Source organism: Lathamus discolor, chromosome 2, assembly GCF_037157495.1.
Source record: "Lathamus discolor isolate bLatDis1 chromosome 2, bLatDis1.hap1, whole genome shotgun sequence".
NCBI classification, from domain to species: domain Eukaryota; kingdom Metazoa; phylum Chordata; class Aves; order Psittaciformes; family Psittacidae; genus Lathamus; species Lathamus discolor.
The window spans coordinates 136,263,241-136,290,782 of NC_088885.1; the positions used below are offsets into that span (position 1 = coordinate 136,263,241).

Genomic DNA, 27,542 nt, shown 5'->3' on the forward strand with positions numbered 1-27,542 from the left:
CTAAACTTGCTGTTCTCTCAGCGCTTCAGGGTTCCACTTGCACCAGGAGTAACAGCCCTCTAGGTTGGACTTCATGTGATGAAGACCTTGCATCAGTTTAAACAAAGCCGTGGTTCCATACATCCGTTTTCAGTGGTTAAACTAGTTCAGGACATTCCTGGCCCCACACCACGTGTTGGGGAGCTGGACCACAACGTGCAGCTCTGCAACCAGTTTTACTATCGCACATGAAGAGGTGTTTTGTAGCAGCACGGGGAGACTCACTGGCTGAAATTGCTTCCAGATCCACTGAAAATATGGCACTGCCTCCTCCTGCTAGTTCAGCAGATGTAGTTAAAATACTGCAAATCCCTTCATAGAAACATTTCAGAAGCTGAAAATCCAGGGGCCCCATTGGCCATACAAGATTTGCCTGTTTTCGTTCTTGTCCCAAGCTGGAAAACTCCCTCATGGATAAACAGATCTAAACTCCTGGAGTTAAATAGATTTTTTTTTTTTTTTAATATAGGAAACAAACAAAAATCTGTATTTTGCTAAAGTTTCACAATGCCTTAAGCAAATGACACTGCTTACTTTCGTTACATTTATGGGCTCTTTGGAGACCTCTGGGCAAGAGCAGCTTTGCAGATCTAATACATGGGCATCATCGCACATACTACTGTGCAGCAGAAGCACAGTCCCAGTCAGATGCTTCTCTCCTGAGACAACATGCAACAGTATCACAACCAGGTCAGGTAGTGCCAGTCGTTTCAGTAACTGGCAGGGGATTTCTGGCCCTGCATTTTTATCTGCAGTGACTCCCTTGCTGCTGGTAGCAGCTACAGCTCTGGATATGAGAAGAATCAGCTTTGCAAGATTAAATTTGGGTGGCTCTCAACACAACATAATTGATTTCAGCACATGGCTGGCCCCACAGGTCAGTGGTATTTCTTTGCTGCAAGGTAAACCAGAAGTGTTTGGATGTCACACCCAGCCGACCAATTTCAAGGAACAATATTGGTATTGGCAGAGAGTTATTTATTGACTGATGGAAGTGGAGAGGACAGAATTTGGTTAGCAAAAGCAATTGAAGAGACTGAAAATAGTTGGTGGTAACCATTAACAAATTCCATCAAAATGATACAGCTTTGCTGATTCTCCTGTTCTAGTTGTAAAAAGTTGATCATAGAATCACAGAACAGTTTGGGTTGAAAGGGACCTTCAAAGATCATCTAGCCCAACACCCCTGCAATGATCAGAGACATCTTCAACTAGATCAGGTTGCCCAGAACCACATTCTGCCTGGTCCTGAATGTCTCCAGGTATAGCACATCCACCATCTATCTGGGCAACCTGTGCCAGTATTTTATCACCCTCATTGTAAAGAACTTCTTCCTCACATCCAGCCTGAATCTCCCCTCTTCTAGTTTAAAGCCATCACCCCTCATCCTATGCCCTTTATGAGGGCAACAAGCTCTGCTAAAAAGTCTCTCCCCATCTTTCTAATATGCTCCTTCAGTAAGAACTGAAAGGCTGCATAAGGTGTCCCTGGAGTCTTCTCTTCTGCAGGCTGAACAATCCCAAATCTCCTAGCCTTTCTTCTCAGGGGAAGTGCTCCAACCCCCTGATCATTTTTGTGGCCCTTCTCTGAACCCTCTCCAGCAGGTCCATATTGTGAAAGAAAACATGAACACAGATGGTAAGAGTGGGATACAGGTGGGAGACCTGGCACGCACCAAAGGTCTGTGCAGGAAAGGATAATGGAGTTGTAGGTGGTACTGGGGTGAATTGGAGACCCTCCTATGGAGGAATAAAGCATGCTGGGAGACGAGCTCACAGAAAGAAAATGGAGACAGCAAGATGTGCAAAGTCACAGGTTTCTTCAACATAAACTGGAAGAAGCTTCGGGAATGTGGGGGAAATAAATAAGAGTGCCCACAGATCTCTTGCCATGGTCGGGGGGGGTGGTAAGACCAATTCGGTGGCACAAAGTAATGTGTGAGTAGTTTCAGAAATGGCCTGAAACAAAGTGGCACAAAAGGACACATGGTGGGAAACCAGAACTAATACAAAAAGAGCAGAAAAATAGTTAAACTGAGATTAGCAAAGGGGATGGAAGTTAGACAGACAGGCAGCAGGTGGGAAACAGGAGTATCAGAGGAAAGAAATACAGCAACAAGGTGCTGAGAGGAGCCTTGAGAGGTCATCATGCCACAGCGTGCCCTAGTATATTCCTGTAGTCAACAACACTGATGTCATCTGGAAGGTGACACCTCATGCAAAGGCTGTGCTTAACCAGGCCTGGGATAAGGAACGAACAGCCAGGGAGAAGCACCCAGCATGGGAGTACAAGAATGCCAGAGGCCTGGGCACCACAACCCAGGAACCTGACCAACAGGTGGATGTTGTCAGACCAGATACTGCAGGCATGAAAGAAAGAGGGTGGAACGGGAACTGTGACTGGAAAACAGGCATTTTAGGAAATGTGTTACCCAAGAAAGAGAAAAATAAAAGGTAACAGCACCACAGTAGCAATTAGTGGCAAACAGCTTCCACAATAAATAACTAAATAAGTAAAAACGTAAAACCCTGGATTTAATCAAGAACCCAAAAGGCTTAATGGGAATTCAAAATACTTTTAGGGTACAACTTAAACCTGTGAAAGGAATTACTATGTGTCATGGCAGCCTGCTGTAGCAAAAAGCTGGGGAGTCTGATGCTCACAGACAGAAAGAGTCAGAACAGGATGAGACAATAAGGCATAAGAGGGGAAAAAAGAAATGCATGCACCAGAGCACAACAAATCACAACTAAAGGAACAGGGACCCATCCAGAAATTGCTCTCACAAAGATGAGGGCTGCATCTCCAAAGCCAAGCAGGCTTTGGGAAGGAAGGCGTCTGGAACGGATGATGGCATTTCACTGGAAGATGACCAGCCAACCAAACAGGCACTGTCTGCCTGGCAGGCTCCAGGGTGGAGTCACTGCAGAACTGTACCCCTGGACTTCTTTACTAAAGTAGAAAATCTTTTTTTAAGATGTTGCACTAAACTAAGACCTGAAAGGGAAACTGTGCAAAGAATTCCTCTATACCCTTGAATCCCAGGCTGGGCATAGGTCACAAAGCAAAAACTCCCTGTGCAAGAACCAGCCCCACTCCTCAGGTATCAAGTACAGATTAGCTGCAAATCCACTTAGGACACATGTACCAGTGCTCTGCTTCACCTGTGTTTTACTCAACACATCAGAAAGCCAGAAGACAAACACACAAAGAAAACCAGGCATTCTAACCCTCCAACAAATGGGGCACCTTTGATGCTGTCTTTACCCCTCAAATTGCAGTATCTGCTATCAGTGAATGCCATTTTTGAACTCTTATACCAGAAAGGGGTGAAAATTACTCCAGCCACCCTGTGCCATGTGCAGACTGTCTGTTGAAGCACGTAAACAAAGGAGTTCGGTGGCAGTCACTGCAGAAAGCCCCACTCTGCACTAGGGCAAGACCAGGGTGCCAGGCACTAGGAGATCCACACACACCTTCTCTCCTCCCTTCCTGCGTAACCAACAACACATATGCACTACGGAAAGCTGTGAGCCTGCACCAGCACAAAGAATGGATGAAGGACAGCACAGTATGCACCACCATCTGAAGGAAAATTTAGAGAAGCAGCATCAAGTCAGAAGGACAAAACCGGGGTCCTATAAAACTAAGTGTCTTACAAGATTTCCTTAGGGAAAGTTAGCATGACTTGTTTACCCTGCATTCACTGACCTTTCCGGTTATTTGTCATTAAAAAAAAAAAAAAAAAGATCAGATTTTGAGCAATACGCATTTAAAACAGAAATTTCACAGTGAAAAACTGATCACCAGGAGAAGGCTGTTGTCACAAGGACCAAAATCACCACGGCTCATCGAGGGAAGTCTGTAACACACGACTACATCCGCCGTGCCGGGACGGCACAGAAGGTTCCGCGCCGCTGCCCTAAGCGCGACAGAGGAAAATGCCCCGCCACCCGCAGCTAGCTCCCCAGCACCAGTTCCTCCCGGCGGCCCTCGACGGCCGCACTCGCCCGGCGCCGAGGGCGGAGACCCGCCGGGGCTGCTGCGGGCGGCATAGCCGCCTCTCCCCCCCTTCCGTCCAGGCTGGCGGAGCTGCAGGAGAGCCTGCTCTGCCCTCCCGCGACATGTCCCGACAAGAGCGGCGGCCACGCCTGTGCCCGCTCCCCTCCGCCGCCCCGTCGGTGAGGAGTGGCACCTTCCCGGGCAGCGCGCCCCGACGGCGGGAGGCGCAGCCCGGCGGGCTCCCGGCCGCCGCCGGTAGCTGCCGGGGCGGCTGCGGACGGCACGGCCACAGTGCCGGCACCGCGCCGGCCGCCCCGCCCGCAATCACGGCGCCCCACTCCGCCGGCCGCCCCGCCGCGCTTGCCACGTCCCTTGTCGGCGGGGCCAATGGGCGGGCGGCGCCAGGTGTGTGCTACCTGCACCACGTGGGGCGGGGGCTGGGCAGGTAGGGCCGCGGCCCCGCGCTGAAAAGCCCGCAGCCATTGCGCGCTTCTCATCGGTGCAGCCGGCGTGGGAGCGGCCGCCGCCCGCCCCGGGACAGCGAGGGGGGAGAGCGGCAGTGTGCGCCTCCCGCGCCGGCACCTGGGCGGCGAGGCCTGCCTCTCGCTTGGGAGGGCCTCGGGCAAGGGAAGTTTCTGGCCTTTCCCCCCCTTTTCTTCTTCTCTCCCCACCTTTCCCCGTTTCCCCCTTTTTTATTCTTCCCCCTGGCTCGGTGGCACCATGACGGCATCTCCCGACTACTTGGTGATCCTCTTCGTGACCACGTCTGGAAACAACGGGTCAAGGCTGGGCTCGGATGAGCGAGAGCTGCTCCAGCTCCTGTGGAAAGTGGTCGACCTGAGGAGCAAGGAGGTATTTTTCTGCGAGGGAGGGCACCCCTGACCTGCTGCTCCCCTTGGCCCTGCCGTGCTGGGTACAAACGGAACAGCCCCAGCACTGGGCTGGCAGTGGGTCCCCTAGGCTGGAGCAGGCCTTGGTGGAGGGCTGGGGCCGGTGCTGCAGGTGGGGACCTCCAGGCTGGGGAGCTGACTCGCCCACCCTCTGCTTTTTCTGGAGCTGGGGCACCTGCATGATGTGCTGGTCCGGCCTGACCACCTGGAGCTGACAGCTGAGTGCCAGGAGATCACCCAGGTGGATGTGGAGAGCCTGACACTGGCTCCACCGCTGGAGCAGGCTTTGAGACAGGTGACATCCCATAACTGGCTGCTGGGTGCTGGTCTTCCCTGGGGGCTTCCTGGTGTGGTAAAAGCAGTGTTATCTGTTTATCCCTTCCACCATCACAGTTATCGGGGCACAGGGGCACCACAGACGTACGTGTGACAGGCAACCTGGTCTGTGGTGGGCTTTATGGTGATTTTCCCCTTGTGATTTTCTCATTCACTTCGGGAGGGACTGAACACCAAGAGAGGAAGGTCATGGGTCAGGTATCTCCCTGCCCTGGTCTCCTGCCATGCTTTACCCCGAGTCTCAGCTGAGGGTGAGCCCCAATTGGTATTGAAAGAGGCCAAGTTTAGGTGAGCCTGAAAAGGTTGGGTGATGGCATGCCCTGCTTAGGCTTGTGGTGGCTCATCAGTCCGGGAAAGGAAACAATACTGAAGTCTCTATATAAATAGAGAGGTGTGCATGATTCGCATTGAGGAAAGGACGGAAACCCTGTCTCCTTTTCAACATGCTTGAGTGCCCTGTCTGAAAGGCTTCTCTGCCATGGTGTTCCCATAGCTCTCTGCAGCTGGCTTTATGTCTTCCTGCAGTGCTTTTGCAAATCCTTCTGGAAAAGGACTGGGGATTTTCCTGTAATGTAGACTTGCCTCATTAGAAGTGGGGAATAGGGTCAGTTTCCTTGTGAAAATAGTATAATCAAAGTTATTATGTGTTTAGATAGTAAGAAACAAATTACAGAAATGAAAGGCTAGGCTTGTACAAAAAGGAATTCTAGCTCCATGTTCCTGCTGCCCTGGAATAATATGTCAGCAGCAGATGACACTGCCTGGCACAGCCACTCTTGTCTTTTACATGTGTCTTTTGTTGTTCCTGCTTTCAGTTTAATCAATCTGTGAGCAATGAATTGAACATTGGTGTAGGTACTTCGTTCTGTTTCTGTACTGATGGGCAGCTGCACATTAGGCAAGTTCTGCATCCTGAAGCTTCCAAGAAGGTATGTAGTTGTAGTTTCAGTTTGACTTTTAGCGTGCTTTATGTGAGTTCTTGAAAAATTGATCAATTTCCCTTTAGTATGAGAGTGCTTCCACACAACTATTGAACAAATGTTGCTTGTGTGTTAATATGCTCACCGGACTAAAGAGCTTGTCCATGAGAAAGGCACAGACAATGCCTTCTGCTTATGTGTTTGAGAAAGGAGCAATGCATTGACAGAGTACTTGTAGCTACAATGGGTTAATAAATGGGATGTGGAAGCATTGCCAAATAGTTAACCACTTTAATCATAAATTGTCTTTTGAAACGTTACATTCACCTTTAGCTTCAGCAACTTTCAGTCTTTATGTAGTCAGTTGAAGCTCTGAGGGTGGTGCTCATATTTGTAAGGAGCTGAACAGTAGTTTGAGGCAGGCTATGAGTGATGACTAGTCCCATATTCTAGAGTTTTCTATGCCATCAGAGTTGCCAAATTGCTAACAGTATTATGAGGTCCTGCCTACTTTTCATTAGTGATAGGGTTGCAGCAATATGCTGAGTCTCTAGTCCTAAAATAGTTCTTTCAATCATTTTGTGGTTTGCTATAGACATGCATTGCTTTGTTACTGAGCTGTTCTGCTCCTCTCATTGTAGCTGACCTCTGTGCCCATCAATTTGTTGCTTCACCTTTGAAGGGGCACTGCTGCAAGTCTGTGCTGTTACAGAACTGATATTGGATGAGCTTGGCTTTAGTACTTATTGGTGCTCTAAGTATTTATATCTTTGGTTAAGAAGAGAAACAGTGAGCATGATTCATACTGAATAGAGGGTCCCTATATATGTAACTCGTCTTGGGGTATAATGTGATAAAATGTGGAAACAGGCTTTTAACAGACTTTCTTCTCGCTTGCAATGGTTATGTGATTTATACAGTTAACCTTTTATGCACATAACTGCAGGCAAAGAAGGGACAACTCCTATGATTATTTAAGTTTGTCTGGTGTCAGGGGTAAGCATCCTTTTTCTGTATCATCACAGGGTCACTGGTAGGAATCAAACCTTCATCAAAATGTTCTGTTGCTGTTCTGTTAAGAATTATTCATTTGAAAGCTGCTCTGTGCTGCCTATAGGTTAAGTAAACCAGGTGCTTATGAGACCTGCAATAGTTCTTTGGTGAATCCTGAAGATGGGGTAGCAGGGTCACTGAATCACTAGACTTGTTGGATTATATTTCTCTTTTAAGATTGCCAGTCTAAAGCAATCTAGCAGTTCATGGTATTTGGAGAATGAATTGGCATCAACTGTTCCAACTGAATGTCAGTGAAGTGCAGAACTTCCTCATTTGTTGAGGAAAAAGTATAGTCATGCTAAAACCAGGACAGGAAATTTTGGCAAGCACACCTCCATTTTCATAAATTTGTCTTTAAAGAGTATCATTTGCCTAATGCATCTGCCCATATGCTAACATGTTCTTAAAGCAGAACTTGTTTCAGACTTATTTCTTTGGGCTCCCTAAATGTGCTTTCACATATCTTGTCGTTCTGTTAGAATGCCAAGATGCTAAGTAGTTGTTAAATCACAGAAAGCCCCTGCTTTTGGTCTAGAAAGATATTGCGGGCACCAAACAGCCAAGTGGAACACAAAATCTTGTGCCTGTAGAGAAGCTCTGGCTTCATATGCTGCAATTAAAGCAGTTACCATGCCTAGACTGACAACCTCTGTGCCATATCAAGCCCTCATCTGCACACAATTGGCTTTTATCCTAGTTTTGGTTGGGGTTTTTGTGTGTTGTTTTTTGGGTTTTGTTTCTAGTTTTGGTTTAAGGAATATAAGTATTTGAAGTGTGACTATTCTTTGAAAACTCAGACTTGTCTATAAACCAAAACATCTTCTGCTAGTCTTGCAAAATTTACTTGGCTCTATAAACTGAACTGCATGCCCTCTGGCTTTTTACAGTTAAAATTGAATCAAGAATTGGTGATAAATGTTGCAATAGCAGGCATTTGCTCTCCTACTTATATATTGGATTTGAAGCACTAGTAATAATAGCAAGCATTTCTCTGGCAGTGAGAAAGCACATTTCTCTTTTAAAACCACATAGAGAAAGCTGCTTAAGCAAAAAAAAAAAGTTCATAAACATACTTAGGTGGCCAAGAAGAGCTATATGAGTTTCTCTGTAGCAAAGATTGTGTTTCATACCCATATAAGCAACTTGTTATAAAGTTTTAGTATCTAAAGACCAAAGTAGAGTAAGCTTACCCAGGTTGACTGCAGTAACTTTGTCCTTTTACAGAATATCTTGCTGCCTGAATGCTTCTACTCCTTTTTTGACTTGCGTAAGGAGTTCAAGAAGTGTTGCCCTGGCTCACCTGATGTTAGCAAACTGGATGTTACATCTATGATAGAATGTATCCTTTTAACAGTGATGGCGTCTACTGCTCTTACAGCTTTGCCTGAATTTTAGGGCAGAGATGGGTGAGTAATGCTTGCAACACATGTTCAAGAGTGGTATAACTTTAATGAGTGACTTGGAGCTGTACTGAGCTTTCTCACAAAGATAAAGATAAAAACATATGAAGATGCATGCTCCCATGGGGGGAAATCCGGTATTTCTTCTTGATTTCTGTATGTTTTCTTTACTACGTTCATAGTTTTGTGCATCTAGCACATTATTTATATGGCCAATATGAATCCTAATATTTAAGTAGTGAGGCTGATTGTCACATCAGTTAGTTGTTTGGTTTTGGTTGGTTTTTTTTTTTAGTGAGAATGACTGCCTTAATTTTTAGGAAGGGGACCAGTTATTCTTGTTGTGAACCTCTTTGATTCAGGAGTGAACCTAAGGCAGGGAATGTGATTGGCACATCATGTAGCTGTGGATTTTCTTGGTGCTTAACCATATGATTGAATACTGGAGGCTGTCTGCTCTGCTTTGCCATCTGCAAATTAAGATTAATCTCACCTAGTGAAGGGGTAGAAATCACTTCTTCCCCTATTCTGAAGCAAAGCAGTACACTTAGTGTAGGAGTGTGAATTCTTATGTAAAAAAGCAAAATAAATGCTTGTGTTGCGTAGCCTAGAAGCTGGATGATGGAGGCTTTGTAAAGTTTTGGTCAAAAACTTACTACATTGTTCAGGGAGGCTTTGATATGGAGCTGGAGAAGTCTATTAAAGACAATGAGCTACTTCAGCTATCTTGGAGAGATGCCTTTGCTTTCTGTGTGTTTGTCTTGGTACTGTGGAACTAGTAATACAACTGTAGCCACCTGGAGCATTGCTGGTCAGCTAAGGCCCACTGACAGGCCGTGTATTCCTTGCCTGCTGAGAGGGGCAGACCACCATATGTTACCTGACTGTCAAGAAACCCCTGAAGAGTCAGTACCATCTAAGGGTGGGTTTGGCTGCTGCCAACAGTGTTTTCTCCATGTTGCTTGAGGCTTGGTCAGTCTATGCGAGCATGCTCAGCTTGAGTGTGAATTCTGTATCTGTTATGCTTCTTAAGGTATATAAACCTAAATTGCTCTATTCTGGTTTTCTTAGTCTTTGTGGTTTGATTTCTTGTGTAACTGCTGATTTGTAACTGATGCTCTCATCTGTAAACTTGCCACATTTCTGCAATATGGCTGAAACTAAATGTGCCTGCCCTGTATCGCTTGAGAGTGTTGGGGGTGGAGGATGCAGAGACCAAAAAGGTAAAATAACTTTTTATTTCCTTTTATTGACAAATATGGTAATTTTATTTCTCCTCACCTTGCTCAAATCTGCCGACTTCATCTCCTTGCTGTCAGAAGTGGTAGAAGTTAATTGCACTTGGAGAGTCTGGACATGCATGTAGTGCTTGGGATTAAAAAAAATAATTGCTGAAGCAGGTGCTAAGTGCAAAGACTAGTTCAAACAGTTTTGTGCAGAGGTTTGGCTTTTTTCATAAGCTGCTTTCCTCCTGAGACAGTTATGTAGCAAAGAGAATGTCTAAGTGAAAAGTAACTTGGATTTGAGGCGGATATGCTGGGGTGAAGACACAAAAACAAATGGAGTAGGTTGGAATGAAGTTGCAGATTCCTGTGTAGAATCTGACTAAGCTCTTCTATTCTTGTAGAAAGTGCATATTTTCCACCCCATAGCTAAAGGGACTGCGCAAGGGAAGTTTTCCATGATTTGTGCCACACAAACTATACTGGGCCAGGTTTATTGGTTTTCTTAGTGGGTACAGAAGATTTTTGTCTGTGGGTAGTGTACTGACTAGAGATGTAGAAAACCTACATTTAGAGACTGGTAGAAGTGGAATGGTCCTGGGCACATCCATTCATGTGCTTACAACAGCTCCATTTACTTGAAAGTAAGATGGTTGTAATCAGTGAACAGAAGCTTGTGTGAAGGGAAAGTTAGGAGAAAGCTGGGTATTATTGTACAGTCACCTATATTATTAGGAGTAGTCAAAAAGCTTTTCTTTTGATGGGTATCATTTGATTAAACAGATTACAAACAAATGGAGAATGTGCTCCCAACAGTAGGGTAGATAACTGCTGACCATGCAGTCATTCAGGATGTATAATCCAGTGTACAACACACTGCATAGTTGTTGCTTGGTTATGTATTTCTTGTGGACAAGGCAAACACAGTCTGGAAAAATAGCAGAGAGATATTAAACCAACTAATCAGCTGGGTTAATATTCCTTTAGAAGATTTTTTTTGGAACTTACTGTTTCAGTGAACTACTTGAAATTCTGTACAGCAAGGAAACTATTCCATATCCAAGAGCTTAGGTGAAAGCTTTACATCACCCTTCCCCAAGAAACTATACATTTCTTGAGCAAACACCCCCTGATTTATTTTAATTTAAGGTAAGGAAATGTTTAAAATGCTATGGAATATGAGGGACTGAGGAAGAACTGATGCTAGTTGTAACTTATCTCTGAGTGCTACTGCTACCTAACTTATGGTCTCAAAACAGGTTTTAGGGTAGGAGTGAGTCTTCTGGCAGACTTAGTCAGTGTTGTGTAAGAGGTAGCAACAGCAGAACAATTACAAGAAATTTAAAGTAACAGAAAACTGGAGAGAAGCTATCATGTTCCTGCAGAGAGGAACTCGGGGCCATTGAAATCTTCCTTCTCCCTCCCTCCCCCCCAACCCCCCCAACATGTGTAAGTATACAGAAGGAGCAGGGCTGTTCTTGCACCCTCTGTACCTCCCATACTTGCTGCACTTCTTGATTTGCAAAGCTTGCTGAGCCAGTTTTCAACCTGTGAGTGCCTTCAGGGTGGAGTGAACAAAGCTTGCATGACTATTCGTATTAGATCTGCAGAAGACTCATCCTTTGCCTCAAGATTGGGTGTGCAGAAGCTATTAAATGGCAAATAGCTCATGCTTCCTCCAGTGCATGGTTTGCTCCACTCGCTTCTGAACTGTATTTCTGAGGATAGCTCTTTACTAGGAGTGTCTGCTGGATGCTGTCAGTAGAAATACAGGCATACTTCAGACCAGCCTGCTTAATGTGCTGGATACAATCTGGATACTGAAACTCTGAAAACTGGTTTTGTTGGCTTTTTTTACTTTCTTTGTTTGGCTTTGCTTGTGTGCTGTTTTGTGGGGTTTTTTTTTTTTTTTTGGTTTTTGTTTTGTTTTTTAACTTGGCTGTCCTGAAAACAACGATGTGGAGCAGTTATAACCAATAGTATATAAGTGGCAATAAAAATCCTGCTACTGGGTATTACATGAGAATCTTGCATATTGCTATTAGTATTTTCTGTACCCAGGAACTGAGTAATATCAGATTACATTTATGCAAACTTCATTTTAAAAGATGTAATCTTCTAGCTGAAGAGACTTAAAAACAGAACAAAGGGGGAAGAGGATCGCTGCAGAACACAATTGCAAGACTAGTTCATGTTGTGTCATCTCAAAGCTAAATTAGTTGTTCAGTATTTCTTTTGGCATAGTTAAAGGAGTTTCTCAACTGAGAAATGGAAGAGACAGTTGGAGGGAAGAAGTTATGGGAGGTGCTGGCAGTGGCTGAGGCTGTGGTGATGAATCTAAGGAAATAACAGAAATTTCTTCCGTATTATATAGGTCACCTTGATGTAGAATATGTTTCTTCCTGTCCCCTTTACTAACTTGCTGAGTGCTGCAGGAGGTGGTAGTGCTGCTATGCAGTAAGAAGCTGTTCCTTGTTTCCCATTCTGCCTTGTTGTTTGGGAGTGCCTTTTGCCCATTGCTTCATTTAGATTATATGTGTGCATGCTATTGCATATAGTAGCTTTAGACAGCCAAGTCTGTTTTCTAACACTTCATATGTGAACTTGGATTTAGCCACTTTCTAATTGTTCAGGAGAGGCAACTTTTAAATATCACTGTGTGCCTGCACACACACACACACACACACACACACACACACACACACACACACAGTCTCTTTTCCCTTCACAGAGCAAGAGGTGAGTTTTATAAAGACTATTCTAACAACAGCTTTTCCCCAAGTGCCCATAATTTCTAGTGTCTCTGACCATGGGTGTCTATTAGACTTCAGGTTATCGCTTGGTTAATGTTACTGTTAGCATGCTCCTCACATGTGCAGAAAGCTATCAGTTTCTTCTCCAGTCCTGCCTAGAAGACTTGCTTCTAGCTAATCAGAGACAAAGGTGTGAGCAATTTTCATTCCCGCTAATGTTCACAACGTTGTTCCTCCCCTTTGATTGTGTTTATATTAATCTAGAGTTCCTTGGCACAACTGACTCTGTCTGAACACCTGGTACTGACTTCTGTTGGCACTAGGTGAGTTTTAGGAACTAGATCTCCTGTTGATTGATATTTTAAGTTAAAATAATTTCTGATTAAAATGGATGTGGGGTGAGGGAGTTGGTTTTCATTGTGTGATAGCCTTGCTTCAAATTCCTAGTGCCTTCACACTGCTGCCCTTTCTGTTGGACAGCTGATCACTTGTAGGGATCTTTGGCTGTGCAAAAAAGAAACACTAAAATGCCTCGAGTTTTGATAGCACAGTCTAACAGCCAAGTGCGTGTATGTGTACATGCATGCATATCCTCAGTTGTAATAGCTATTGAAACTCCTGCCCAATTTCTCTTGACTTTGATAAAGATGACAATTCAAAAATCTTCATAAAAACTAGTCAGGCAAGATCAGGGTTTCAATACCTGTGCCTTCAGCAGCTTCTGGTTCCATGGATGTGCAGCAGAGACTCAGCAAGCACAGAGCTGTTAGATTCTGCCGGGGAAAGTGTGTCAGGAAAAGAAGCACTCCTCAGCTCCAGTGCACTGTGCCCAGAAACATCTGTGTGGTACTGATTAGGCACCCTCTCTGTGAGGGAGTCTGATTAGTTTTATTTTCAACCCGTATTCCCCAGGGAACAGGGGAGGCATGAGCTTGAGTGTACTGTTCAGGAAGAGATACCGCAATGAAATTGTTTTGAATGTTTTTTTTGTTGCCACAAATACTGATAGTCTCAAACTGTGCTTTGGGGTTGTTGCATGTGGCTCAGGATTTTTAGCTTGGTTTTCTTTTTCTTTAAGAAAACCATTTAATGTTCTCACTACTTTACTCCAGAGAAAGTATGTGGAGGGAGGGTAATGGCTATGGCTAAGAAACTGTCTGGAGTCAGGCAGCTGGTGGGGAGGGGTCACTAGCTGTTATGCCTTTTTTTGTTGGGTTTTTAGTTTTGTTTTTAACTATGATGATTCATTTAAACTGCCAATGTTCTTGTAAGACTAAGCACCATCCTCTCACCTTACAGACTCCAATGCCAACTTAAAACCAACAAAGCTTCAAAGTGTATCGTGTTGGCACAGCAGCTTTCCTTTCCTTGCTGTAGAAGAGGAATTAATGAATTCATTTGAAATTACTTTTCATCTCACAACAAGATAAGAGTTAAACTTCAAAAACAATATTTTTGTAGGAGTGACTTGCAGTTAACCCACAAATAATAGGAAGACTTTATTTCACAATGAGGCTTGTGCTGCCCCCCTGTTGAAGAGATGATACAGCAAAGCCTGGTATGTGGTGTCTGTTTCTGACACCTTCCGTTCCCTGCCCTTCATGTATGCATATGCCAACTCAAAATGAGCTCAGCTCTAGGTGGAAAAAAGCAGGTTTTCTTTAAGAAAAAACTTATCTTGGACTGAGAGCCAGCTTTTGGGCACCACAGTGCAGACTTGAGCATTTGCACTGTGTCCAATGTAGTTTTTTTGGAGATGTGGGCAAATAATTGGTGCGTTTGACTATTTTGAATGTCTTGCATTACTGTACTGCCATGCCAGGATAGGTCTTGTTTAAGAAACTTTCACTTTTATTCTGAAGTCATGATGTAAAGTAATGAAAGGAGTCAAAAAACCCAAGTAATTTTCCAAGACTGTTTCATATTTCATTACTTGTTCTGTTCTTGGGCTGTTGTTTTTTTGTTTGTTTTTTTTCTGGGATTTTTGGCTGGTTTTTATTTTGCTGTCTTGGGTTCTTTAACCTTACACTCACCAAAGGAGATGTGAGTGAATAAAACCCTCTTAGAAACTTCATTTATAAATGATGGAGCAGAGTTGTGAGTAGCCTTACAGTCCTGTAGCCTGGTGTTAGAGAGGGGCAAGTGTGACAGGGGGCAGGAGAGAGAAACTGTTGAGAGTTGTGTGAAAGAAAGTGGCATGTGCAACTTGCATCAGACTCCCTTTATGAACACGGGGTTTTATCAAGTTGTTCTACAGCCTCTTCCCAGGACAGAACACTTCCTGCTCTCTATTAGCAGGGAGCTTATCCTTGCTACCATCTTCCAAAATCCTTCAGATCAAAGAACATGTGTTGTGGGACTCTGTTTTGTCTCTTGGTTATCTACAATGGCATATGCTTATTACATTCTCAAAATGCTTCTGTCTAACAGCACTAACCTTGGGTTGTATCTTCTAACAGGCAAGGTTTAGACCAAGTGCCATTTGTGAATTTGGTCAAAGAAGATGTTTATTCTGTTTTGGGATTTGCTTGTTCAGAAAGCATGTAGCATATTCTATTTCTGGAGCTCTTAGTTAATGGTTTGCTTCTCCTTCTTCAAATTAGAGGTTAAAGATATTAATTAAAGAGGAGAGTACTCAGATATCTTCTGGATGCAAAACTATCTGTCAAGCATACATAATTCATAAGTATATTAAATATATATGTCCTTATTATGGGGTCTTATGTCCCCAGACACTTTCTGGAGTGACCTCGCACTCCCACAGGTGGCAGTAGCTAGAGGCCAAGACAGAACAGCTAATGTATCCCAGCAGGAAAATGGATTAAAGATTTCCCCTGAGAAGTGACTTACCATCAAGAGTAACATGAAAGCTTGTTGCTCTAACAGGAAGTCAGTTAGAAATCTCTTTGGTGATGATTGACTTAACTCCAGCATAAAGATTTAAATCTTGACAAGAACAGTCCAGCGTTTCCCTATGGAGCCTCTCAAGTTGAAGATATGGGGAATATTATTTTAACACTAATATCTGAACCATACAGTAAGTGATTGTTGTGAACAAATTTTTTTTCTTGTTTGGTATTACTGCCTGTCCTGTATGCTGAGGAAAAAGAAAATAACTTGTGCTGTATTTCATAGATCACCGATTTTCAGATCCAGAAAGAGTAAACTACAAGTTTGAAAGTGGGCCATGGTAAGTGCTTTCTCCCTCTTCTTGCTGTGTGCACACACCCTACTCATCCCTTTGTCCCCCTCTCCCTCATCCATCCCTGTCCCTCCCATTCTAAGATACAGCTTGAATAAACTGTACTTCCCTGTATTCCTAACTTTCAAGTAACTGTTACTGTTATTTTATCTTGCCACTGCTGTGGGAATCGATTAGGTGCTTTAAGTGGGGAAAGGAACAGATAATCTATGATGAGATGCAAGCCAGTTTCCTTGCTACACTTCGATGTTGCTTGTTCACTGCTCATTGTTCTGGGTTCTACTAGTAAATACTTATAATGGGTGTTAAGTGTGCTATTAGCAGAGAAGTAAGCATTTTTGCAGAGTAACCCTGTTGGTACCAACTCTGAGATTCTTCCTGCAATTTGCTTCAGGGTTACTGAATATGCATAATGCTTGCTTTTTTTTTAACAGGGAAGAACCATTTCCATATGGATACTGTACTACCAGTAAATTGCTTAAGCTATGATTGTCTTCTTCCCGAATAGGTTTTAAACCTAAAGTGTTACTTTTGATTACTGGTTTTTTTTGGGGGGAGGGGAGGGTTGGTGTTTGTTTTGTTTTTCTGTGATTATACTTTTATGTGTGATTACAGATTTTTCTCAGTAGTTTGCTGGATATTCCCTTGATGGTATTACTTGTACTCCTGTCTTGCATGAGTACTTACTTCTCTTTTCCAGATTAAGAAACTATCATAATGGTAGATGATGCTGGTGCATCCAACTGCAAAAAGCAAGAAAAGAATACAACAATATTGACAGAAAGTATGCAGTGAGATTAGCTCAGGGTTTGTTTTACCATGGCCATAAGCTTTTCCCCTTTCAATGACAAAATCCTGGGGTGAGGTGGAAGATTTTCATTTTATTTTTGATAGTGAGAAGTACAGAATTAGGAGGTGAGAGGGAACAGCTTGAGACAGACACCTACAGAAAGGCCGCCTGAGATATTAGAGAGAGAAGCATGACCCTCATGTAACAAGGTGTACCACAGCCTTTTTGTGCAAAAAAAAAAAGTCCTCTGCTGCTGAACAAGACTTGATCTGCTTAATCAATCATATAGTCTCTTCTGTGCAAAAACATGTCCTTGCAATAGCCAGAAAGGCAGCCTTGGGTAGCTGTGAGCATATTGTTATACCTGGCACTTTTAACGAGTAACAGAACAAAAGAGGCTGTGGTAATGACCAATTAAACATGGCTTTCTGTGGCTGAGCTATTCCCATGCTAAGCAGCTAGTGTAGCCTGTAGCTATATTAGTCTCTAGTAGCAAGGTGACGGCTAAACAAGCAATGTTAAGGCTAAACTCTCTGGACAGGAGCCCTCCGTGTGCTGAGTATAACTCTGAACAGATTTGATCTTGGCTTGTAACTGGCTCTTACACAAGATTACAGTACAAAAAATAAGCATTGACCTTGGTTACATCTAACTGATCTGCTTCAATTTCCACCTGGCTGAGATTAGAACAGCAAGTGCTTTATTTTATACCAGTAACCCTGTTCAGACAATGGAGAAGCACAAACCATTGGTATGTCATGAGTGGGGAGTAAATTGTGAACATGATCAAAGAAATGAGAGCTCAAGGAGCAAATGTGGTGAAGCAGGAAAGGGGGGAGTGGAAAAGGACCAGGCAGTTCCTGAGGAGAAACACATGGAGTGGCTTTGGATGATGGTGGCACTTAGCCATTGTTGCCCTGGCAGTGCCATCCAATAGTTGTGGAACAGGGACCGAAGCACAGGTGACAAGCAGGGAGAGTGCTGGATGTCAGATACTAAAAGTAGATGTCTCTGCATTACTTCCTCTTTGTGTCTGCAGCAGCAAGATGGAACTTGTGGATGACAATGCTGTTATCCGAGCAAGAGGATTGCCATGGCAGTCATCTGACCAGGACATAGCAAGATTCTTCAAAGGCCTAAATATTGCCAAGTTAGTAGCCAAGAATTTATTCAAGCATTTGTAGTGCTTAATCTGTGTTGGTCATAGAGTTCTCTCTTGATTTAAATCTTGCAGGGGAGGTGCTGCTGTCTGTCTTAATGCCCAAGGTAGGAGGAATGGGGAGGCTCTCGTGAGGTTCGTAAGTGAAGAGCACAGAGATCTAGCACTACAAAGGCACAAGCATCACATGGGAAATCGATACATTGAGGTGTGTGACACTGGCTCTGAAATCCTCTTTGTAACAGGAGTGCAAATAGCATGCCAATTACATTTTCTTTTCTTTCTTTAGGTATACAAGGCAACAGGTGAAGACTTCCTTAAAATTGCAGGAGGTAATTTTTAGTGGGTAGGAATGACAGGGGGGTTCCATCAGCATCTGCAATGTTGGGCTGTAAACTTCCCTTATTAGATACAGGGTTTAATTTTCTTTCTTTAAACAAGTAGCTATCTGGTATATTGATTACTATGTTCTCTACTAGCAGCAGTCTAAGGCATTCTGTGATTTATCTGTCCATCTTTCTCTTCCATATTCCTTCCATTTTCAAGCAGCCTATCAAATAAGGATTTGATCAGGCAAGATGATGACCTTGGATATGAACTTAATTTGATAGCTCATCTTAACTGAAGGAACCTAAATGTTATTGATTACTAAAAGCCAAAGTCAGAGTATATTTGAAAAACAATAACTGTTGTTGCTGTGGAGATTTGCATGTGAAAGGGAATGGATATCACAGTGTAAATGACAAGGGTGTGCCTGGCACAACCAGACTTCTTTGGAGAATAAGCTGGGTGTAAGTGAAAGAACCCATATTAAAACGTGAAGCTGGTTAGCAGCTAGCTTTGGTTAGGGTAGTATAAAATATACATGTCAGAGGTCTTCTCCTAGAGATACTGAAGGTGAAACTAGCAGACTTTGACAGTTTTATCGGGATAGGATGAAATTCCTGTGCATGTTTTCAACATGCTCTTAAAACTTTCTTTCCCAGCACAGTGGTCTGGGTACTTGGCTGCTATATATTATGGTTTCAGAGCATGATAAAGGTATTCATAAGTTAGAAAGGCAAGGTGCATGATAGCAGAGTTAGTGCTCATGCAAAAAATTCACAGACTGTGCTTTCCTTGAGCTCTTTAAGTGGTTTTTATTTTCCCCTTGAATAAGGATTAATCTCTTCCAAATGGAGTAACATTGTTAGACTTTAATGGGAAATGTCCTATACAATATTTCTAGTTGATTAAAAGGCGGGGGGGGAGGGGTGTTACTTACTTTGGAAGCAAATATTGTTCTACCTGCTGTGTTCTGTCTTTGGGGAGGAGGTAGCTATGCCGGACTTGCTCATGATCTTTTAAGACCACATAGACTTAAGTGCTTCTGTATATTTTTTTTTTTTGTTAAAGGTACTTCCAATGAGGTTGCACAGTTCTTGTCAAAAGAAAACCAAGTAATTGTCAGGATGCGAGGTCTTCCTTTCAATGTTACAACAGAAGAAGTGCTGACGTTCTTTGGCCAACACTGCCCTGTAACAGGAGGAAAGGAGGGAGTCCTGTTTGTCACATACCCTGATAGCAGGCCAACAGGGGATGCCTTTGTATTGTTTGCTTGTGAAGAATATGCACAAAATGCACTGAAAAAGCATAAGGACTTGCTGGGGAAAAGGTACATTGAACTCTTCAGGAGCACTGCAGCAGAAGTTCAGCAGGTGGGTGTAAATATTGCAAACATTGGTTTCTTGTAATCCGAATTCCTACACTGGCATACAGTCATGGAAGTAAATACTACTTGGCCATGACTTGAAAGCTTTCTTTTCCTTCTCTCACTATCGACTCTTGCTGGAAGAAGCACTGTCTGAATTTCCATGAGGCTTTGCTCCTTCTAAATGTAAGATTTCATGGCACGTGGATGTTCTCAATTGTATATGTGTACACACACATACAAACGCATACAAACCTTTGGGGTTTTGGCTTTTGATAGCCTTGCAAACAGCAGTCATAGCAGAAAGTTTATGTAGGTCTAGTGCTTTACACTACAGATACTGAATTTAAGTCCAATGATGTTCTATTCGGGAGGAAAGTTAGCAACAAATCTTGATCTAAAAGACTTATCTTTACTCACTGGCACAGAAAAACAAAGCCTTTTGATGTAGTTGTCTTCAGGGCGATGTATCTGAAGAGTCTTACAAATTGCCTCTAAGGGTATTTCTTAGCTGTCTTCTGCCACCACTGGCTGTCTAGCAGAGGGTGGCAGGACTTTGTGAAACTGGGTCTGAAGAGTGCTCCCTCTTCCATTAACATGGCTTTATGGACCATTAAATTTAGTTATGCTCTCAGGGTAAGGAAGTAGGGCTGAGAGGATTTTCTCTGAAGATTTGTAGAGCTGCAGTTGGTGTCACGAACTTCTAAATGTGATTCTAAAAGTTCTCAACTGTAATGCAAATACAGTCAAGCAGTAGCCATGTCCTTGTAACCACTTGATGGCGCAGCTCTGTTCCCCCAGATACATAGAGATTTCGGTGCCTTGTCTGAAGGGTGACACTTGATGATAAGGCATAGCTGCAGCACTCATCATTGTGTTTTTCTCAACTGCTCTCATTTCTTTGCTTAACAAAACCTTGATAACTGTATAAATGTGCATGAACTTTAATCTTGCTCGGAGTCAAAGGCTAGTGACTATTTAGTGAACTCTTGACCAGGCCAGGCTTTTACTGTTAAAATAGTAAGAAAAAATGTCAAAGCGTGACTGTGACTCAGTACTACCACCTACATTACTTGATGGACTATTGCATCTCAAGGCAGGGATGTTTAGTACTGATGCAGCTTCTAGTTCCCAGACTCTCCTAAAGTTTTGTTGAGAGTTCTTCTGGGTAGAAGTGTCACCGTGACCGTACATAGTAGAATTACTTTTTTTGTTATTTTCCCAATAGAAATGCTGTAGAAAGACAGGTTTCATGTTCTAAGAAGTTTTGTGAGAGTTGCACAACATTTTGAGTAAAACAGCTGAACAGCTGAACCCAGGACATATTTCAAAGCAAAATTATGTTTTTGAAGGAGGAAAAAAAAAGCCTAAATATTTACTTTAAACGTTGAATTCAGCACTGCTTTTGTTGTTGAAGCCCAGAATCTAGCTCACTTTTTTTACTTGAAATACTGCCCAGAGTGAAAACAAATGGCACTGGTGTTATATTCAGTTCCTCTGAGTTGAAGGATAAGTAAGGAATCTTTCTGTAACCTCTGTTTTTTTTTGGTTTGCACAGGTGCTGAACAGGTACTCTTCCACTCCTCTCATTCCTCTCCCAACACCTCCTATTCTTCCAGTATTACCTCAACAATTTGTGCCTCCCACTAACGTCAGAGACTGCATACGTTTGCGTGGTCTTCCCTATGCTGCTACTATAAGGGATATCCTGGAGTTCTTGGGAGAGTTTTCTACAGATATTAGGACCCATGGAGTTCACATGGTACTAAATCACCAGGTAGGCACCAAGTTTCTAGCCACTCTGCCAATTACTCTGTGTATGAGCAGAGTCCTTCTGATGGTTACAATAGAGAAGCACCTTTGGGATTGACACTAGTGGCATTAATTGGCCTCTAGCTCTCCTCTGAAAGTATTGACAATAGATGTGTTGGCTTATTTGAGCCCTGCTGTGCCAGCTGTTGCATTTGCTCTAGAGCAATTTCTGTTACTGAGACCCATGTGCTTAAACCTAAGCTACAGTCCTGGAGGGATTTGTGCTCCCAGAGCAGCAGCTGTGATCCTGCACTGCAGGCGACTGGAACTGAAGAGTCCTGCTCAACAACATGCATACTTCTTGTACCAGGCAAGAAGTATCTTCAAAACAAGTGTGGACAAGGTTAGCTGTCTAAGGAGGGGTTTGCACCTGCCTTGCTGAACAATATGCTCTGAGTACATTTGATGACAACTGTGACTGGCCTTTTTAGACAGGATTTCCTATGGCATAAGTCAACATGAAACCTTGGGTACCCTGAACTGTGTGCTTGCTTTCTTTAAACAGTTGCAGCTATGCACCAAGATTAACAGCTCATTGACACCTGTAAACAGCCACATCTTTGCCATTGTTCTCTGGAAGTAGCTTCTACCAAAACTTTTTAGATAGAGGATTGTGCATTGTTGTCATTCCCTTTACTTGCAGTCTTGTGACTTTAGGAGGAGGAGACTGCAGCTCCTTTAACTCTGAAGATGCCCTGAGTGGTTCCACTGGTTACACTGATTATTGTGATGTAAAAGTGGTTCTTCTAAATGGTTTTGGTTGACACTAAGCCTGAAGTGAAACTACAAAATACTTCCTTGTCCTGGAGTAAGGCTTCTGTGCTTTGAGGGTGGGGGGAGGGAGAAGACACTATAGGTATTCCAGTACCTTGATTTAAAGTGATTCCTGTGTCTGAGGACGTGATATAGCCAAGGTTGGAAAATCTGAAGAATGTGCAGGGCTGGGAGAGGCTAAAAGATGCAGATGTTACAGCACAAGTAATGGTTTACAGTAGTATCAGCCCATGCCAACAGTAAGGAAAGAACCTTGAAGACACTGGTGTATGTATATAGTCCTGAGGGCTGTCAGATTTATTTTTTCCTCCAGATACTGCTTTTGCCTGATCAGTAGTTTATCTTTCTGCATGCTCCCTCCATTCCTGGTTTCAACCATATAATCATGAACAACTGTACAAAGGATGGTGGTTAAGTTGTTCTCCCCTCTGAAACTAGAAGAACTGACCCAGAACTTCAGTTAGAGCTCTCTAACTCTAGTTTTGGCTACTTCAAGTCAGAAGCTGCATGTTGCTAAAATTACTCTTCCCAGTTGTGTATCCTACTCATCCACAGCTAAAGTAAGGGTGTCATTGTTTGTTGGTTTTTCTCTGCGCTCTCATACAAAACCTAAGGCTCATACCCTTCTAAAACATCCTAGCCTTAATAAAAATTATTTAATATTTGGCATTTGCCTGTATTTATCCTTGAATTTTAAAAATCCCAGGTAGTAAGTGTGGATTAAATCTTCCAATTCTGCATACTTATTAAACTGGTAAGAGCAGATCTCGGAGCACCTGAATACCCCTCAGCTGTAGGGTCTGCCATAGATGTTCTAATTTATTTTTTTAAAACATGGAAGTAACAACAGTTTAATTGAAACAGCTAAATGATACAGTCAGGTTAGCACAAGTGGGAAGAACTTCAGGGAGGAGAGCTTAAACATGTTGATGGGTGCTTGTGTTGGCTAATTGACTTGGAAATGGATGTATTTATGGTTGAAGAGACTTTTTAAAAACACAAATTACTGCTATTCTGCTACTTTGTGGGAGAAACATTTTGTGTTTTCTGGCCTGTTTGTAGGGACGTCCATCGGGAGATGCTTTTATTCAGATGAAATCTGCAGACCGAGCTTTTCTGGCTGCACAGAAGTGTCATAAGAAGACTATGAAGGACAGATATGTTGAAGTCTTTCAATGTTCTACTGAAGAGATGAACTTTGTATTAATGGGGGGCACTTTAAATCGAAATGGCTTGTCCCCACCACCATGTAAGTTACCATGTAAGTTTTGCATGGGTCTTGCCAATGTGCTACGCTGAGTGCGGGTAGGTGTTGGAACTGCTTTGTTGACTCTGATTCTGGTTCTTTGAAAGGAATGTCAGGTGAGGGTATTAAAATAAGGTCTCTTCATCTTGAATCATCAGCAGCTTGCAACCATTATTTTTCCCTTGGGTTGTGAATTATTATGACTGAAGAACTACTTTAAACTTATTCTTGCTTTTCCAGTGGCAAACTTCCCTTCCCCTCCCTGAAACTTAACTTGGCCAGGGTGAGCCATGACTCTGAGAAGTAATTTGTAAGCCTTGCCTAGGCTTTAGAACTTAAAGAACTGTTTCCTATTTACATTTTTCGTTGTGGTGAACACATCAAGTACAAGCGCTTCCCCTTTCACTTCCAAAATTCAAGGTTATGAAAACATTGGTGATGTTTCCCTTTGGAAATTAACTATAAATGTTCTGCCTATCAAACCACTACTGGCTGAACTCTTCCTTTGCTTTTTGCTGTTTGTACGAAATTGAGATTGCCCATGTGGTACACATAGCTTTGGCCTCGGAGAACTGCAGAAACTTCATTTCATGTGAAACTACTCCTCAGAGCTACTAGAATGAACATGGACTTCTAGACAAATGTCTGGGGGGGAATGCTTTAAGAGCTTAAGGCTAATTTACTAAGCATATGTGCCATGTAAATCTGAACCTATGGGAAAAATAATACTTTGCTTCCAAGATCATAAATGGCAAGGTGGTAGGAGCTTTCTCTCTGTCTCCATGCAAATGTGTTGCTGTTCTTGGTGGCTTTTTAAGAAGTGTCCTCAATCCTCAATCCTCAATCAATCAGAGGTGCCAATAAGGCAGCAAACTTCTTGGTTGTGGTTCCTTTTGAGTCTGAGTAGACCTTCAGCTAATCCTTGGGAGATGGTTTCTAGGTGACCAGCTCTTTTCTTTTAATGCAAGTATCCTTCTGAGCAGGGATCTGCAGTATGTAGTCCTGTATGTGACGGTTGTTCCAGACAGGCTGGAAGCTTCTCCTGGGATAGGAGGTTGAGCAGAGTGCCAGACTTTGGGAACTCTCAGGTGGCAGTGTTCCCACTTCCAACTACAAATGCAAGCAATGTGTTCCTCAGAGAAGCTCTTTCAGCTCTTTACCTGGCACATCCCATAATGCAGAGAGGGTCTGACTACTACTTAATGGAAAATCTATTTTTGCTATTCAGGGTTATCTGAAGCTTTTATATGTTCACTTTCATGATTACTGTGGGGGGAGAAAGAAGGAAGAAAAGGAAAAGAGTGGCAGAGGAGGTGGGCTAACTCTCAGCAGTGAGAATTCATTTAAGCTCTCATGTCTTGTTGAAAACTCAGTGTTAACACTTGAGGCTGCAAAACCACAACTTTTCTCATGCTGCTGTTGGTTAACTGACGACAGCTGTTTGGGGAATAAGGAGTGTTGGGATGAAAAGGTGCCCTCTGCTCTGGAGAATGTTAGGTAGATCTTTAGCATAGAGGTTTCCTTCTTACAGTTCTTGATTGGAGACTTCATAGAATCTGAGCCTAGACAAGAAAACCTGTCCTTCTCTTCAAAAAGAGACCCTATTCACAGAGCAAGAGGTGTACTACTTATTTTGATGGGGGCTGGGCACAACACTTGTAGTCAAGCTCACGTTGGTAGCTCAAATTTATTTTCTGTGATGAGCAAGAGAATGAGAACCTTGTGAAGGCTCCCTACATACTGCAGAGTTGTTCAGCTGATGAAGACCACATATATGCTGGAATTCAAAAGGTCTTAATTTCTTTTCCATTTATTTCCTTTAGGCCTTTCACCCCCTTCCTACTCCTTTCCGGCTCCCACTGCAGTTGTGCCAACAGAAGCTGCTATGTATCAGCCATCTATGCTCCTGAACCCACGAACACTCCAGCCCTCCGCGGCATACTACCCTGCTGGGGCTCAGCTCTTCATGAACTACACAGCTTACTACCCCAGGTAAAGCAGAGGAGAAACCAAGCAGGAACGAAGAAGTCTTTTTTGCAGCAAATGCACAAAGCTCACAAAAGAACACTGTCTGCCACGCTAAAGGCTTGTGCTACCATGAGCAGCTTGTTCGGTATCTTGTTCAGGGAAACAATTTCAGGATATCTAGAGATTTCCTAAGTTTTAGAGTATTTCAGGTAGTAATTTTTTTTTAACAAGTCACACAGTTACATTGTGGGGGTTTTTTTTGTTGCTCTTTTTTGTTTTCACCTAACACGCCTGTTAAACTTGTTACTTTGCATCATTGTGCCCTCAGTGGGAGTTGGTGTGTAGATAGGGACATCCTTCCCATGTTCATAAAGAAGCCCTTGGCCCTCTTTAGAATGGGTGGATTGGGTTCTGTTCTAATAACTTCTGAAATTCTGCTTCCATTTTTGTAATAAAGTAACTTTTGACCTCAATGGTCGAAACTTTGTTATTTATGGAAATACTGCATTGACACATATGTATTGAATGCATATGTAAAGCATATAGAGGTATACATTGTTCCTGACCTCAGAAACACTTCTCATGAAGGGCTTTTGGCTCTTCTGGATGTATTAGCTGTCTTCTACAGAACAAAAATTCCTGATTCCATTTGCTCTCTGCAGTCATGAGGCCTTGGGAAGAGCAATGTTCCCTGCAAGCCATAAACCACTCCATTTGTCAGGAAAACCTGCTCAACTCTTCTAATAGATTCTGACCAGTGCCTTTTGTCTCTGGAGAAGGGTCCAAAAAGCTACTGTTGAGCAATATGGACTCTCTAGTACCTGTAAGATAACAATGGTTTTATTATTACTTTACACTAAACCAGTATGTCTGTGAGCTGCCTATTGTGGTTTCTGTTGTTTGGGGGGGGGGGGTGTTTTTTATTTTATTAAAATATGTTCTTCACTCATGAGTTAACTTCTACAATGCTTTCAATGTCTGTCTTATGGTTATAATCATGTTATTAAGCTCAGCCTCTTTAATGTAAGATCAAGAAAAATAAAGTTCCAAACTTGCACTGGCAATATAACATAAGCTTCTTGCTAATAGATCTGTATGTCAGGAGAACACGGTAGCAGTAATACATGTGCTAATTAAGGTAGTAGACTGGCCATTGCAAGCTAAGTGTCAGCCCCTGCAGAGATCTCTTTCTCTTGCTGAATGGGATCCCACGAGTCCCATCACTGTCTGCCTGGGCTGTGGGCATATATTTTGGTTACAGACTGATCAATCCCAAATCCCAAAATACCTTTTTTTAGTCTTGTCTAACTGATGTTGATAATATTCCCAAGAGCTTTCCTGAGTAGCTTCTGTGGCAATTACAGATACCTCACTTAATGGTAAAATTTCTGGAGTTGGCTTCTTTTCCATGTTGTGAGATCTGGTGTTTGGATATTGCTTTTATGACCAAAGCAAGTATTTGATCTACAAATTGTATATACTCCAATAGAAGCAGTGATCCTTTGTAGCTGATAGGTTGGGGCTTTTTGGTGAGCTTTTTTGCCCAAAAAAAAAAATAAATCATGCTTTATTGCTTTCCAGGCAAGGTCTATGCTTTGTAAAGGATGCAATAAGTAATTGGGTCCCTTTCACGTAGCAAATGGAACTCTCCTAAATGGAGTTTTCTGGTTCTGAAACGTGAATTAAAAATTTAAGTATGTGCAGCAGGAAAGAATGGGATATCCTCTGTACTAAGTGGTGCATTTAAATGCATGTACATGGAAAAGCAATACAGAGCTAGTGGCTAATGATCAGACAATGGTTCATAAATCTAACTAGTGAATACTTATGGAAATAAGGAAAGCTTCTTTGACCTGCTGCCAAAAGGTTCTACCACTTGTGATTTGCAAGGTCAAGTTGCTTTATAATAGCCAATTCTGTTTTCCACAGTCATTAATTTAGATGGCTGGGGGGGGGGAGGGAGACATTACTCTGGTCTTCTGTATCTATCAAATCCCTGAAACTCTCAGACTTGTCTTAATGCTTTTATAGCTTTGGTGATGAAACCTGGTGGTGTAAAGAAATGGATGCCTTCTAAGCTATTAAAATAGCTTTAGTGAACTGAAAATGAAAAGGAAGGAGAACAAGTTATTCAGGATCTGTCAGTCTTTGATATCTCTGTTCAGCTTGTAATTATATCTGGCAACATGTTCTGACAGCAAATCAGTGGTATTGGTCCCTGCCTAATCCCAGGCCTTTGAGAAAAAGAACAATAGGATTCATGGGAGGGAGGAGTTTCTTT

General features: G+C 42.8%; 1 protein-coding gene across 2 annotated transcripts; it reads left to right on the forward strand.

Annotated features, from left to right (window-relative positions):
- Positions 1-4,364: 4,364 nt before the first annotated feature.
- ESRP1 (epithelial splicing regulatory protein 1) lies at positions 4,365-26,335 on the forward strand. Of its 2 annotated transcripts, none has more exons than XM_065668607.1 (13): positions 4,365-4,894; positions 5,099-5,227; positions 6,084-6,197; positions 8,469-8,583; positions 15,559-15,657; positions 15,756-15,810; positions 17,652-17,762; positions 17,847-17,979; positions 18,061-18,103; positions 19,167-19,468; positions 21,020-21,238; positions 23,110-23,296; positions 25,117-26,335. In XM_065668607.1, the coding sequence occupies exons 1-13, from the start codon at positions 4,763-4,765 to the stop codon at positions 25,287-25,289; spliced, it is 1,812 nt and encodes a 603-aa protein (XP_065524679.1). In that variant the 5' UTR covers positions 4,365-4,762; the 3' UTR covers positions 25,290-26,335. The 2 variants fall into 2 exon arrangements, with proteins under 2 accessions (XP_065524679.1, XP_065524678.1); XM_065668606.1 differs by having other exon boundaries at positions 4,371-4,894; positions 23,110-23,308.
- The last annotated feature ends 1,207 nt before the right edge of the window (positions 26,336-27,542 follow it).

Coding starts and splice junctions, on each gene's coding strand:
- ESRP1 (XM_065668606.1), top strand. CDS start 4,763: ATGACGGCATCTCCCGACTACTTGGTGATCCTCTTCGTGACCACGTCT. Junction 18,104..19,166: donor CTTCCTTAAAATTGCAGGAG/GTAATTTTTAGT, acceptor TTTTTGTTAAAG/GTACTTCCAATGAGGTTGCA. Junction 21,239..23,109: donor ACATGGTACTAAATCACCAG/GTAGGCACCAAG, acceptor GCCTGTTTGTAG/GGACGTCCATCGGGAGATGC.